Source organism: Myotis myotis, unplaced genomic scaffold (genome assembly GCF_014108235.1).
Source record: "Myotis myotis isolate mMyoMyo1 unplaced genomic scaffold, mMyoMyo1.p scaffold_m19_p_25, whole genome shotgun sequence".
Taxonomy (NCBI): Eukaryota; Metazoa; Chordata; class Mammalia; order Chiroptera; family Vespertilionidae; genus Myotis; species Myotis myotis.
The window spans coordinates 609,740-625,567 of record NW_023416330.1 but is presented as its reverse complement, the minus strand read 5'-3'; the positions used below and the strand labels follow the sequence as shown (position 1 = coordinate 625,567).

The window sequence follows — 15,828 nt, the reverse complement described above, 5'->3', positions numbered from 1 at the left end:
GCCAGAGAGATCAAATGACAAGGGAATCTGACGGGGCTGACCAGAACTCTTTCATTCAGCAAGTACGCACTGTGGGCCGCCAGACACCAGGTGCTCTCCCAAGAACTGAGTGCACAGCAGGAACACAACCGAGTTCCACCTCACTGAGTTTCCACTCCAGTAAGAAAACAGATAATAAATGCGTCAGTCCACAGAGTGTCAGAGGACAACCAGTGCAGGAGGAGGGGACAGGGAGTACCAGGAGGGTGAGGGCCACCTCACTAACAAGGTGACATCTGAGGAAAGTCATAGGCGAGGAGAGGGCAAAGCATAGAGATCTGGAGGGCTGGAAGGCAAAGCCTGACCGAAGCTGATAATGAAAGAACTGTAAACAAATATAAGCAGACAGCTCTGCCAGGAGTTTTATGATAACGGGAAGCAAAGGAGATATGAAGGAAGTGGGAAATCATGAGCGGTTTTTACGTTGGGAAAAGTTACAATGGTTCTAGGAATAGCCAGGAAAGAGAAATCACTGATGTGAGAGAAAAAACATAGACTTGCTGAAGAAATGAGCCCAAGTTGAGGGGCTAGGTATAAAATCCACCTGAAAGGAAGAGGAGGGAGAGGAGAAGCAGGAAGAGGAGGAAGAGCAGGAGACAGACATACAAGTGCCGCTGCGGGTGGTAAGCACGTGAGTGGTGGAGACCAAAATATTCTCTTCTGGTGGCTTCTGTGTTGTCAACGAAATGGAAGCAAATTCATGGAGAGTGGGAGATTAAATGGAGTAGAGAAATATACCAGACAAGAGCAGCACGGTGAGATGAAATAGCCTTTAAAGTTCCAGGCCCACTAGTCCAGAACTCCAAGCAGCATGGGAGGCCTGGGGGCGCTGTCTGACAAGTGGCCTGGTTCCCAGAGCTGAGGCCAATGCAGGCAGACATCTGATGTCCTTTACAGCCTACACCTTCAGACTTCACTCTCCACCTCCCTCACTCTGCCAGCCACCAGTGTCACCTCACACCCACTGCCCAACTCGGCATGCCCTGGCAGTGGTCAGCAGCGACCCAACAGCCCAGTTCACAAATTCACTCAACCTCCACGCAGCAACTTGCAAGCCACATGCTTCCTCCTCCTCTCCTGCGCTCCCAAGCAACATCACTGGCTCCCCCTCCTGCCAGCCTTTAAACGTCATCCTTCTCTGTGATTCCTGGGCTGAACCAGATATCGATTCTCATTCCACAAGCTGCATAGGTAACCTCATCTGCCCCAGGGATTTAACCACCAATGCCCAGAAATCCCTGGGCCACTATTTGAGCAACACTGGTTTAGGCATTAGCAAGAGTGAAATGACTGCCCATGAACCCTAAGTACACCAGAGACCAGAGAAACCAGGATGGGTGATGGATGGGAGTGGAGGTTCCCATGGAGAAGCAGCTGCAATAAAAGAACTTGAGCAACGGAGCTGGAGAAGTAGATGGTTGTGCTTAAGGGATGTTTGGGATTTTTTTTATTAGGTTCAGGAATTCTGGGGAGTTAGTGCAGAAGTGGTAGATGAGAAGGCATGAAAGTTAACCACCAAAAGGAAATCAAGGCACTAAAGTGCGTGGCATGGAACGAAAAGACTAATAGAAAGCAAGTCATTCAAGCGCAGAAGCGAGATTAGCAATCACAAAAGCAAACGTATTCCTCACTCGGAAATAAAAATACAACTGGAACAGACGTCACAGGCCTGGCTGGACTGTTTCCCCAGTTCCCCTAAATGAGTGTCTTCAGCAGAGAGACAGACCCAAAAGATGCGTGAAATGCAAGCAAGACCAAAGACACCTCCTGTTCTCCGATAGCAGGTGGGACAACAGGAAATACCTACCCACGGACAGGAGGAAACTGTGACAAGGAGAGGAGGCCCTCATGGTTCTGGAGGAGACACGGGGAAGGAAGAGCGAGGCGATGGGAGCTCGCCAGCAGAAACCATACAGGGAGCTTGTCCTGTACCAGCTGACCCAGAGGACAGGCTCTTCAGCCCTCTCTGGAGCCCCATTAGTCCTGATGCTAACAAGTAACCTAATAATACATTTAAAATACACTGTCGCCCGGGCCAGGTGGCTCAGTTAGGTGGGTGCCAATGGCTCAAGGACTGCACCACCAACACATTTCTAACAAAATCATGGAAGAGAAGACAAGTGAAAGCCAATGCATACAGCTTCATTTTAAAGTTGCTAAATCAAAACAATTTGAGACATCGAGTATCCTTTTTTAAAACATCTTTCTTGTTGGGAATATTACAGATGTTCCCCTTTTCTCCCCCATTGCCTCCCTCCACCTGGTTCCCGCCCCACCCCAGGCCTGCACCACCCTATTGTCTGTGTCCATAGGAATGCATATTATATGCATAGAAATCCTTGGTTAATCTCTTCCCGCCCCCCTCCCCCCTTCCCTCTGAGATACATCAGTCTGCTCCATGGTTCCATGCCTCTGGTTCTATTTTACTTATCAGTCTATTTGTTCATTAGATTCTTTGTTCCTTTATTTTGATTTTTAGATTCAATTTTCAATAGATATGTATTCACTGCCATTTTATTGTTCATATTTTTTACCTTTTTCTCCTTCTTCTTCCTCTTCTTCTCCTTCTTTCTCTTTTTAAAGAATACCCTTCAACATTTAAGGTAATACTGGGTTGATGGTGATGAACTCCTTTGGCTTTTTCTTGTCTGTGAAGCTCTTTATCTGATCTTCAGTTCTAAATGATAGCTTTGTTGGGTAGAGTAATCTTGGTTGTAGCTTCTTGCTATTCATCACTTTGAATATTTCTTGCCACTCCTTTCTGGACTGAAAAGTTTCTGTTGAGAAATCAGCTGAGTCATATGAGTGCTCCCTTATAGATAACTAACTGCTTTTCTCTTGCTGCTTTTAACATTATCTCTTTGTTTTTAACCTTTGGCATTTTAATTATGATGTGTCTTGGTGTGGGCCTCTTTGGGTTCCTCTTATGTGAGAACCTCTGTGCTTCCTGGACTTACTAGTATAAGTCTATTTCTTTCACAAGTAGGGGAATTTTTCTGTCATTATTTCTTCAAATAGGTTTTCAATATCTTTCTCTCTCTCTTCTCCTTCTGGTACCCCGATGATGAGAATGTTTGTATGCTTGAAGTTGTCCCAGAGGCTCCTTACACTAGCTTCATATTTTTGGATTCTTTTATTTTCTTTTATTTGCTCTTCTGTTTGGGTGTTTATTGCTCTCTCATATTCCAAATTGCTGATTTGATTCTTGGTGTCCTCTACTCTACTGTTGATTCCCTGTAAATTATCCTTCATTTCTGACTGGTCCTTTTTCATGTTTTTGATGTTCTCACTAAGATCCTTGAAAGTCTCACTAAATTCCTTGAAATTCTCATTAAGTTCCTTGAGCATCCTTAAAACCATTGCTTTGAACTCTGTATCTAGTAGTTTGCTTGCTTCCATTTCATTTCATTTCATTCTTTTTCTGGAGATTTCTCCTGTTCTTTCATTTGTGACATATTTCTTTGTCTCCACATTTTGGCTGCTTCCCTGTGTTTGTTTCCATGTATTAGGTAGAGCTGCTATGTCTCCTGGAGTTGGTAGAGTGGCCTTGTGTAGTTAGTGTCCTATAGAGCCCAGTGGCTCAGCCTCCCCAGTCACCTAAGCTGAGCACTTCAGGTACACCCCTGTGTGGGCTGTGTGCACAGTCTTGTTGTAGTTGAGCCCTGATTGCTGTTGGTGTCACTGGGAGGAATTGACCTCCAGTTCAACTGGCTGTGAGGACTAGCTGTGACTATAGTGGAAGAGCTACTCTGCAGGAGACACCCCTATGGAGTAGGACTTGCTTCAGTGCAGCTTTGGTGCTCACTGAGTCTATCCCTTGAGTGTGTCACTTATGGATGGCAGAGTTGAAATCTGGTATGGTCTGAAGCTGTCCACCGGATGCACTGGCTCTGGGGTATCCCAGAGGTGCAAAGTCAGCCACTGCCTGGGGCCAGCAAGCAGGAGCTAATTGTGTTAGGCTTGTAAGTGCCCAGGCAAGGCCAACCTGTGGAACAAGGCAGGCTTGTATTAGGTCTTTGATGAAGCCAACTGCTACTCGTTTAAGAGATTTTAGAAAAGTCTGAAGCCTGAGCCAAGAGAGGCCATTCATATGGGAAAGCCCCTACAAACAGCTTGGGTGGGGCTGCAAATTGGATGGGGCAGGGTCTCAGGGAATCACCAGGGCAAAGTGAACAGTGTGGGCCAAGCTGATGGAAATGTAGATATGGCTACCAGTCAGCTCTGCGACAAGGGAGTTCTCAGCATAGAAACAATGATCCCTACAAGCACCCGTCTGGGAGAAAGCCGCTGCTGAGTTCCTGCCCTGATGCCAAACAATCCAGTTCCTACCTGTATGTCCCTGGATCCCCCAAAGCTGCCATCCAGCTCTGGAGCTCAGAGGGAGCAGGACCACGTAAGTTTGTGTGCTGGCTCTTTAAGAGGAACTGTCTGTGTCTCCAGTAGCCTCCATGTCACTCAGCCACAATCCCGGCTGGATATTAGAGTCTGAAGTTGCAGGGCTTCTCTTCACAGCACTGGAACTCTCGGCTGGGGGTCTGGTGTGGGGCTGGGACCCCTTGCTCCTCACTGGAGGCCTCTGAGGCCAAGCTATCCCTCCTGATTAAAAACACACCACACGTGGGTGTCAGACCAGCCCATTCTGCACCTCCACCCCTCCCACCAGTCTCAATGTGCTTTCTTCTTTACTTTACTTCTCTAGTTGTAAGACCTCTACTCAGCCAGCTTTCAGATGGTTCTGAATGATGGTTGTTCTGTATTTTTTTTTTAATTAAATCTTTATTGTTCAGATTATTACATTTGTTCCTCTTTTTTTCCCCCCATAGCTCCCCTCCTCCCAGTTCCCGCCCCACCCTCCGCCCTCACTCCCCACCCACTGTCCTCATCCATAGGTGCACGATTTTTGTCCAGTCTCTTCCCGCATCTCCCACACCCCTTTCCCCCCCAAGAATAGTCAGTCCATTCCCTTTCTATGTCCCTGATTCTATTTGTAATCAACAGTTCATTCTGTTCATCAGATTATTTATTCACTTGATTCTTAGATTCACTTGTTGATAGATGCATATTTGTTGTTCATAATTTGTATCTTTACCTTTTTCTTCCTCTTCCTCTTCTTAAAGGATACCTTTCAGCATTTCATATAATCCTGGTTTGGTGGTGATGAACTCCTTTAGCTTTTCCTTATCTGTGAAGCTCTTTATCTGACCTTCAATTCTGAATGATAGCTTTGCTGGATAAAGTAATCTTGGTTGTAGGTTCTTGGTATTCATCACTTTGAATATTTCTTGCCACTCCCTTCTGGCCTGCAAAGTTTCTGTTGAGAAATCAGCTGACAGTCGTATGGGTATTCCCTTGTAGGTAACTGAGTTTCTTTCTCTTGCTGTTTTTAAGATTCTCTCTTTATCTTTTGCTCTTGGCATTTTAATTATGATGTGTCTTGGTGTGGTCCTCTTTGGATTCCTTTTGTTTGGGGTTCTCCGCGCTTCTTGGACCTGTAAGTCCATTTCTTTCACCAGGTGGGGGAAGTTTTCTGTCATTATTTCTTCAAATAGGTTTTCAATATCTTGCTCTCTCTCATCTTCTGGCACCCCTATAATTCTGATGTTGGTACGCTTGAAGCTGTCCCAGAGGCTCCTTATACTATGCTCGCATTTTTGGATTCTTTTTTCATTTTGCTTTTCCGGTTGGGTGTTTTTTGCTTCCTCGCATTTCAAATCATTGACTTGATTCTTGCGCTCCTCTGGTCTGCTGTCGGGAGTCTGTATAATATTCGTTATTTCAGTCCGTGTATGCTTAATTTCTAGTTGGTTCCCCAATATAAGATCGAGGGTCTTATTAGTTTTCTTGTAGATCTCATTAAGTTTATCGGCGGCTTCTAAACAGTTCTTGAGAGACCTTAAAAGTGTGGTTCTGAACTCTATATCTTCCATTGACAATTTTGTCCTGTTTCTTTGTCTCCGCATTTTGTTATGCTTCCTTGGTGCACCCCCTAGTGGTCTTTGTTCGCAGTCTTATAGTTAAATCTTGATTGTTGTAGTTAATTCCAGGGAGGGTTTGACCTCCAGGCCAAGTGGCTATGAGAATCAGCTGTGTCAGCAGTGAGAGAACTTCTGTCCTCTAGGGAGGTGCTAATCTGGCGTTTGCCTGAGGCTATCCGGCAAATGCCTGTGTGCAGGGCTTGGGCGGGGCTGGTCGCACAGGATCAACAGGGTGGGCCGGAGAGAGCAGTTATGGCGGCTCTCAGTCCTGTCCCCAGGGGCTCTGCCTCTCTGAGTCCCAGCACCCGCTGCAAAGCTCAGAGAGAAAGCTGCACTCACTCTGACCGAAGCCAGACAGTCCCGCTTCTCCCGTTTGAGTCTGGGTCCCTAAAGACTCGCCTGGATCAGGAGCTCAGAGTCTGCGACTCCCTCCTGATTGAAAACGCCAACCGCGCCCTCCGCCGCCAGCCCGCTCCGCGCACTCCGCACCTCAGAATTTGACTTCAGCACTGTGCCTCCTCTGAGTGTCCGTATGCGTTTCTCTTTCCTCCTAGTTGTAGGACTTCCACTCAGCCAGTGTTCCTGTGGTTCTGGGTGATGTCCCTTCCGTTTTTTGGTTTCACTTTTGAAGTAGTTGTTCAGAGCAGCAAACTCCGGCGTTAACCTATGCCGCCATCTTGGTTCTCCTGCTCTGTATTTTAATTGTAATTTTCACGTGGTTGTGGGAGGTGGCAAGTACAGGCATTTACCTATGCCGCCATCTTTCAGTTCTATCCTTTAAAGTTACAAGCTAACCACTACAATAGCTAAAATTAAAATTATAATTCTTTCAACAAACTAAGAGTTGCCCGAGGGGAGACAGACTGGGTGAAAAAGATGAAGGGATTAAGAAGTACAAATTGGCAGTTACAAAATAGTCACAGGAATGAAAATATAGTTAATAATCCTATATAACAAAAGCCTAATATGCAAATTGCTCGCTATGATGTGCACTGACCACCAGGGGGTGGCGCAGACATGGTGGGCATTGGCGACGTGGCACTGGAAGCAGGCAGCAATGGAGGCGCTGTTGGCCCTGATGGGCCCTGACAAGAGCGGGACAGCAGAGGGATGGTGGAGCAGGTGAGCGGACAGCACCAGGCCAAGGCGGGTGTGTGCAGGGGCCCAATCGCCCTGCCAATCACCCCGTAGACGAGCAGTTCTCAACCTGTGGGTCGCCAACAATGAAAATACATCCTGCATATCAGATATTTACATTACGATTCATAACAGTACCAAAATTACAGTTATGAAGTAGCAACGAAAATAATTTTATGGTTGGGGGTCACCACAACATGAGGAACTGTATTAAAGGGTCACAGCATTATAAAGGTTGAGAACCACTGCCGTAGACGGCAACCAGTGGCAACAGCAGGATGCAGGGCTGCCGCCTGGCTCCCAGGAGCTGGGGGAGCCGGTGGAGGGGCCCAGCCCCGATCGATCACCCAGCAGGCGGGATGGTGGAGCAGGTGAGGGGGCAGCACCAGGCCACGGCGAGGCTGCGGGGCTGCAAGGCTGGGAGTGTGAGCTAGGGCTGCGAGCTTGGGGGTGCGAGCTGGGGCACGATCCCCGCAGGCCACCCCAAGGGATCCCACTTGTGCACGAATTCGTGCATGGGCCTCTATGGATGGTGCCTGGTGGGTACTAGACTTATCTTGGGGTGAGCACTTCGTAAGACATAGAAATGTCTAACCACTATGTTGTACACCTAAACTAATATAATATTGTATGTCACCTGTAATTTTAAAACTAAATTTTAAAAAATTGCTTAAATTACCCTAAGGACCAGGAAAATAAATATAAAAGGAAAAAATCTACAGTATGTTGTAAAAGGCAGGAAAACACAAAAATAACAGTAATTAGATATGGAACATATTAAAATCATAATTGTAAAAGAGACAAACTATTAAAAGGCAGATGCTAACAAAGGAGAAAGTTAAGCTGTCAATTTTTTTCTACTCTCAGACAAGGCTGAATGTAAGGCAAAAGATGTGAAGTAAGACAGTCAGACACTTTATGAACAATGGCGTAAGCCATGATGAGGAAAAAATCTGCATGCACCAAAAAACACATAGTACCGAAACACATTTTTAAAAATTGAATATGCAAGGAAAAAATAAAACACTACTTTAGTTAGGAGACTAATTCGCCATAAAAGAAAAAGTAAACCCAAACCAAATACATAATAAAAAATATGCATTTTTAAAAGTCATAAGATTCTAGTAAATAAGTGTTTCTCATACTCAATGCTCCATGCCCCTATATATCCCATACACTGCCACCCCACTGCCCTAGCCCTTTGCAACCACTAATTTGCTTTCTGTTTCTATGGACTTGAATTAATATCTTCTAAATATTTCATATAAATGAATCGTACCATATGTGGCTTTTTGTGTCTAGCTTCTTTCATTTAGCATCCATGTTGTAGCATATATCAGTATTTCACTGCTGCAGAGCTTTACAAGAAAAAAAAAAACCATGTTTGATTTAAAACACATGAATATTGAGTTGCTAGTGGCTGAAAGTTTTCCTTTCAGATATTTTTGCCTATCTCCACAAGTATCTACACTAATAAAAGACAAAGATGCTAACTGACCATACCTTCGCTATGCCCTAAGCCATGCCCACCAGCCAATCAGAGTGACTATATGAAAATTAACCCAACCAAGATGGCGGTCAGCAGCCACGGGGCTAGAGCAAGCAGGAGGCTCGGTTGCCCCGGCGATGGAGGAAGCCAAGCTTCCCACCAGCCCTGAGCCAGCTGTGGCCTCCGCTCAAGGCAACAAAAGTTTCAATTATAGAAGATAAAACAAATCCCAGATACCTGCTTCCAGCCAGCCTCCACTGTGAGCTTGGGTGGCTGGGAGTTGTGGCCAGCCTGCAAACAGCCATCAGGCACTCACCCAGGATGGCCACACCCTCATGGGATGAGGGTCCCTACTGGTGGGCTTGGCCAGCCTGCAAACTGCCATCAGCCACTCACCCAGACTGGTCAGGCACCCCAGCAGGACCCCCCCACACCCTGAAGGGGCTGTGGCCAGCCTGAAAATGGCCCTCAGCCCCTCACCCAGGCTGGCCAGGCACCCCAGTGGGGACCCCCACCCTGAAGGGGCTGTGGCAAGCTTGCAAACAGCCATCAGCACCTCACCCAGGCTGGCCAGGCTCTCCTATATAATAAAAGGGTAATATGCAAATTGACCCTAACAGCAGAACGACTGGGAATGACTGGTCACTATGACACACACTGACCACCAGGGGGCAGATGCTCAATGCAGGAGCTGCCCCCTGGTGGTCAGTGCGCTCCCACAGGGGGAGCTCTGCTCTGCCACAAGCCAGGCTGACGGCTGCCAGTACAGCGGTGGTGGTGGGAGCCTCTCCCGCCTCCTCAGCAGAGCTAAGGATGTCCGACTGCAGCTTAGGCCTGCTCCCCGCTGGCAAGTGGACATCCTCCGAAGACTCCCGGGCTGCCAGAGGGATGTCTGACTGCCAGCTTAGGCCCGATCCTCCAGGGAGCAGGCCTAAGCCAGCCGGTGGTCATCCCCCAAGGGGTCCCAGACTGCAAGAGGGCACAGGCCGGGCTGAGGGACACCCCTGAGTGCACAAATTTTTGTGCACTGGGCCTCTAGTGTATAAATAAAAAGGTCCTGTCAATGTAATGGATTACATTAAGTGATTTTCTAATGTTGAGCCAGCCTTGCATACCTAGGACACATCCCCCGGGTATAGGTGTGTAATTCCTTTTGTATACTGTTGAATTCAGCTTGCTAATATTTTCTTGCAGAATTGTGCATCTATACTCAATATCTTTATGAGCGATAGCAGTCTGTAGTTTTCCTTTGTTCAATGTCTTTATCTGGTTTTAGTATCAGCTTTACTAGCAACAACTTCCCTTAATGTTTGTTTGTCTGAGGAAGTGTTTATTTCTCCTTTCATTTACACTAGAGGCCCGATGCACAAAATTCATGCAAGAGTAGGTCTTCCTTCCCCCTGCTGCCAGCACTGGCTTCCCTCTGGCACCCGGGACTCGGGCTTCCCTTGCAGCCCCAGCTTCGTCCGGAAGGACGTCCAGTCTAATTAGCATATTACACTTTTATTATTATAGATGATTAATTTTGCTAGATACAGAATTCTAGGTTGGTTGATTTATGTGGGGGTTTTTTTCCCCTATTAACATTTTAAATATTTCACTCCTCTCTTTCTTGCTTGCATGATTTCTGAAGAGAAATCTGATATAATTCTTATTCTTGATCCTCTATTCTGTAAGGTGCTTTTGTTGCCCTGCCTTCTTTCCTCTGTTCTCTTTGTCTCTAATTTTCTGCAGTCTGATGATATGCCTAGATGTAGATTTTTTGGTATCTGTCCTCATTGGTGGTCTCTGAGCTTGCTAGATCTGTGGTTTGGTATCTGTATTAATTTTAGGAAAATTATCTGGCATTGTTGCTTCAAATATCTCTCCTGTTCCTTTCTGTGTGCTTCTCTTTCTGGCATTTCCAATACATGTAGATTATACCTTTTGTAATTATCCTACAGTTCTTGGCGGTTCTGTTCCCTTTTTTAACCTCTTTTTTTGCTCTTTGCTTTTCAGTTTGGACAGTGTGTATTGACATATCTTCTAGCTCACTCATTCTTTCTTTGGTCCTGTGCAGTCAACTGATAAGCCCATTAAAGGCATTCTTCATTTCTATTACAGTTTACTTTACTTCTACCATTCTTTTTGAGTTTCCATTTCAAATGCATTAATCATCAGGGAAATGCAAGTAAAATCTTTCATGCATTTTTTTCCATTAGAGCCCTAAGCATATTAATCAGTTATTTTAAATTCTGGCTTTATAATTCCCAAATCTCTGTCATACCAGAATCTAGTTCTGATGCTTGCTTTGTCTCTTGAGACTGTGTTTTGCTTTTTAATATACCTTGTACTGTTTTTGTTGAAAGTCAGGCATTACGTATAAGGTAAAAAGAACTGAAGTAAGTACACCTACACTGTGAGGCTTTATGTATCTAGCTGTGAGTCGGGCTGTGTTTACTGTCAGATGTCACTGTGGGCATCAGAGGCTAGAATTTCCTCTAGTGTTCTTGTTTCTGTTGCCCCCGTTGCCTTTGATTTTCTCTAGAGACTCCTTCTTAAATAGAGTCTGACTCTAACCCCTTGTTATCATACAGAAACCTGACTGATGTGATAGTTAAGGGGTGGCGCAGACAAAGTAATAAAGCTCCTGGCTACTATAACATGAGATCTCAATCCAAATGACATAATACCTAATTAATTAAAAATAAAGCAAAAAAAAAACAAATAGACCAATGGAACAGCATCGAGTCCAAACTTAAGCCCCACAAATATACAGTTACCTAAATTGTGACAAAGCTCATAATGGTGCTTAAACAATTGGACATCCATGTGAAGAAACACGTATGACTCCTACTCCACAGCACACATAAGGTGAACTCAGATCTCAATGGGAAGAGCAAATCGATTAAGCACTTAGGGAAAAGCACAAGAGACATCCTCATAACCTTGGATTAAGCAAAGATTTCTTAAATGGAACATAAAACAAAAAAGCACTGCCCTAACCGGTTTGGCTCAGTGGATAGAGTGTCGGCCTACAGACTCAAGGGTCCCAGATTCGATTCCGGTGAAGGGCATGTACCTTGGTTGCGGGCACATCCCCAGTAGGGAGTGTGCAGGAGGCGGCTGATCGATGTTTCTCTCTCATCGATGTTTCTAACTCTCTATCCCTCTCCCTTCCTCTCTGTAGAAAAGTCAATGGAATATATTTTATAAAAAAAGCACTGACAATAAAAGAAAAAAATTAATAAAGTAAGCCATATTAAAATTAAGAATTTCTGCTCATCAGAAAATATCAACACAATGGGGGGGGGGGGGGGCGGGGTCGCTATATATATTTCTCTGACCAAAGTGTCATATCTCGAATAAAAAACTCTTGTAAATCAATATTAAAAAGATAAACAAACTAATGGGAAAAAGACTTGAAGACACAAAAGATTTCCAAATGACCAATAAATTTTTGAAAAGGTTCTCAAATGCATTGATCATCAGGGAAATGCAAGTAAAACCTTTCATGCAATAAATACTATGACACATTAGAGTAGCTAATATTTAAAAGGGCAGAAGCCCTAGCCAGTGTGGCTTAGTTGGCAGATTACTGCCCGTGAACCAAGAGGTCTCCAAGAATCAGTCAGGGCACATGCCCGGGTTGCTGGCTCAATTAGCATTAGGGGGCCTTCAGGAGGCAGCCGATTGATGCTTCTCTCTCTTCCTCTCCCTTCCTCTCACTCTAAAATCAATAAAAATATAATTAATTAATAAATAAATAAATAAATAAATAAAAAGGGCAGAAAATACTGTGTTGTAATAAGTGCAAGCCTATGTAACCTAGTGGTCTCATTCCTAGGTATCTACCCGACAGAAATGCACAGCCATGTTCACCAAAAGATATGTCCAAGAATATTCGGAGCCAAAACCAGGGAGTGTGCACCAACAGCAAAACAAACATGAACTGTGCTACTATCTCACAGCTACAGCTGAATGGATTACAACCACATATAATACAGAGAAATTGCACAGACATTGTTCAATGAAAGAAACTAGACACAAAGTGCATACGAAGAGATTCCGTTTATATCCAAGTTCACAACTAAGCAAGGCTAACCTATTAAAGCCAGGAGAGGGGTTACTGTCCAGGAGCTAGACGAGAGTGACGGGAAAGGGGTAGGGATGGGCCTCCAGACGCCCGTCACAGCCTTTCTCAATCACATGTGAAATGCTTCAAGCCGTTCATGTATGATTGTGCACTTCTCATTTTAGCTTCAATTTAAACACTAAACTAAATGTACTGTGTCAAATTCCACCAGCTCAGACTTTGCATCTCCTCTTAATTCCAGAACATGACTTGGCAAAGTGATTCTCAATTTTCAAGATCAATAACTACACGCATGAGGCCACTGTAAACCACAATGTTTCACCTCAAACCAAGTGTGACAATCCGAGAGAAGTTAGAAAGGCCAGTGCCACTGCGTGAAGTTGTTGTGTCTTTGCCGTCCTGCAAACACAAATAGCACGACACTGTGTTCCGTGCACCATGAAAAGGCAGAGCATCAGAGCAGGCTCCCGAGGCCACGCCGGTTCCGGACCGCGGGCAGCAGCGCAGACCGAACCGGGACGAGAAAGGGTGGCCTCCCGAGGAGCTGCCTCCCCTCCAATCCGCCGTCTTCCCACCCACAGCAGGTTTCGGCCTGACAGCAAGTGGGGCCGAGGCCGCCGCTGAGGGGCGGAGCGGGGATGCGCGCACACCTGTCTGCCCGCCGGCCCGGCCACCGGCCCACTTAGAGCCGCGGCGGTGCGGGCGCAGGTGGTCCCGCAGCGCTGCCCGCGAAGGCAGGTGACTCGAGGCGACTGCGCGCAGGAGAGGGCGGGTGGGCGCGCAGAAGGGGCGGGGCCGGGCGGCCGGCGCAGGTGGCCTAGGGGAGGCGGCCGCGGGGGCGCAGGGAAGGGGCACAGGGTGGGGGCCGCAGGGGCGGGCCGGCGCCCCGCCGGCGCTCACCGTGGACTCCCGCACTTGGCTGTGGAAGTGCTGCTCCCGCGCCGACACCTCGTCCTGTGCTTCCATCCTCCGTCATGCCCGCGTCCGCGCGCCCCGCCGCACCATCGCCCGCCGGCCCGAGGGGCTGGGTGGCCGCCGCGCTGACCAGGGACCACAGCGGGCGGAAGCGGCTGGGCAGGGACCGCGACCACCACCGCCGCCGCCTCAGGAGCCGCCGCTCGGCTGGAGGGCGGGCACAGCGCGACCCGAGGCGGGGCGGGGCCGAGGCTACGTCAGAGAAAGGCGCCGTGCGACGGGGGAGCGCGCCGGGCGTCTGCGGACCTAAGGCAGAAGGGGCGGGGCGGGGCCTGAGATAGTGGGAGGGGCGGGGCCTGTGGCCGGGGCGGGGATGAGCGGGGCCTGAAGCAGTGGCGAGGCCTGTTGCGGGAGGGCGGTGGTGGGCGGGGGCCTGTGGGCAGGGGCGGGGCCTGGGGCGGGGGCGGGGCTTGCATCCATGCCCCCTCGGGCGGAGGCAGACGGGAACGAGTGAGGATGCGACTGGGGAAGCTTGTGGAGGCTGTTCTCCGGCCATGAGGGTGAAGGTGCAGACGCGGCCCGCGATATTGGCGCTGTGCCCCACGGGAGTTAGTCATGTAACGCAATGCCTGTTAGTGCCCAGAACCCAGCACCCGGCGCAGTCTGCAGAGCTGTGGGCAGTCGGGCAGGAGCTCTCCCACAGAAACTTTCCGTCTGCAAGTAAAGGTCGGCCGGCAGTTGTTTGTTTGAGGACCCGGTTTGGACGGAAACCTGGCTTCTCTGGGTCTGATAAGGAGCCTGGGTTGCCCACCTGGAAAACGTAGCCTGAATGTGCGGCCCCGCCAAGTGCGGTTATGACCCCCTACAAACCCAAGACAGCATGTTTATTAGGGGGACCGCCAAACATGCACCCACTCACCCTCCCCCACCTTCCCTCCAAGATTCCACACTCTTTTCCAAGCTTTGAGTCTCTGGGTCCACTCTGTTCATCAGTTTATTTTGTTACTTATATTCCACATATGAGTGAGATCACGTGATACTTGTCTTTCTCTGACTGGCTTATTTCACTTAGCATGATACTCTCCAGGTCCCTCCATGCTGTCTCAAAGGATAAGAGATTCTGCTTTTTTACTGCTGCATAGTGTTCCACGGTATAAATGTTCCACAACTTTTTATCCACTCATCTACTGATGGGCACTGGGGCTGTTTTCAGATCTTAGCTATTGTAAATTGTGCTGCTATGAACATAGGGGTCATACATTCTTTCTGATTAGTGCTTCGGGTTTCTTAGGTTATATCCTAGTAGTGAGATCATTGGGTCAAATGGGAGTTCCATATTTAATTTTTTGAGGTAACTCCATACTGCTTTCCATAATGGCTGCACCAGTCTGCATTGTCACCAGCAGTGCATGAGGGTTCCCTTTTCTCCACATCCTCGCCAGCACTTGTCCCTTGTTGATTTGTTGATGCTAGCCATTCTGACAGGTGTGAGGTGATACCTCATTGTGGTTTTAATTTGCATCTCTTGGATGATCAGTGACTTTGAGCATTTGTCATGTCTCTTGGACATCTCTATGCCCTCTTTGGAGAAGTATTTATTTAGGTCCTTTGCCCATTTTTTAATTGGATTGTTTATCTTCTTCTGTTAAGTTGTATAACTTTCTAATATATTTTTTATATTAACCCTTTATCAGATGTATCATTACCAAATATGTTTTCCCATACAGTGGGCTCCCTTTCCATTTTGTTGATGGTTTCTTTTGCTGTGCAGAAGCTTTTTATTTTGACATAGTCCCATTTCTTTATTTTCTCCTTAGTTTCCTTTGCCCTAGGAGATGTATCCATAAACATACTGCTATGAGAGATGTCTGAGATTTTGCTGCCTATGGTTTCTCCTAGGATTTTTATGGTTTCACAACTTACATTTAAGTCTTTTATCCATTTTTATTTTATTCTTGTGTATGGTGTAAATTGGTGATCTAGTTTCATTTTTTTGCATATATCTGTCCAATTTTCCCAACACCATTTATTGAAGAGACTGTCTTGACTCCATTATATGCTCTTGCCTCCTTTGTCAAATATTGAGCATAATGGCTTGGGTTGATTTCTGGGGTCTCTGTTCTGCTCCATTGCTCTATATGCCTGTTCTTGTGCCAGTACCAGGCTGTTTTGATTACGGTGGCTTTGTAGTATAACTT

The 15,828-nt window shown here is 46.9% G+C and overlaps 1 protein-coding gene across 5 annotated transcripts in view; it reads right to left on the bottom strand.

The window, feature by feature from the left end:
• The window catches only part of LMBR1 (limb development membrane protein 1), a 127,884-nt gene extending 114,035 nt beyond the window's left edge, over positions 1–13,849 (bottom strand). For 2 of the 5 annotated variants that reach the window (XM_036356067.1, XM_036356069.1), the window contains exon 1: positions 13,616–13,681. In XM_036356067.1, coding sequence (XP_036211960.1) covers positions 13,616–13,681 — 66 coding nt within the window. Of the gene's footprint in view, positions 1–8,430; positions 8,455–13,615 lie in introns of those variants that run through there. The other 3 variants (XM_036356070.1, XM_036356064.1, XM_036356066.1) reach the window with 3 other exon arrangements.
• Positions 13,850–15,828: the final 1,979 nt, after the last annotated feature.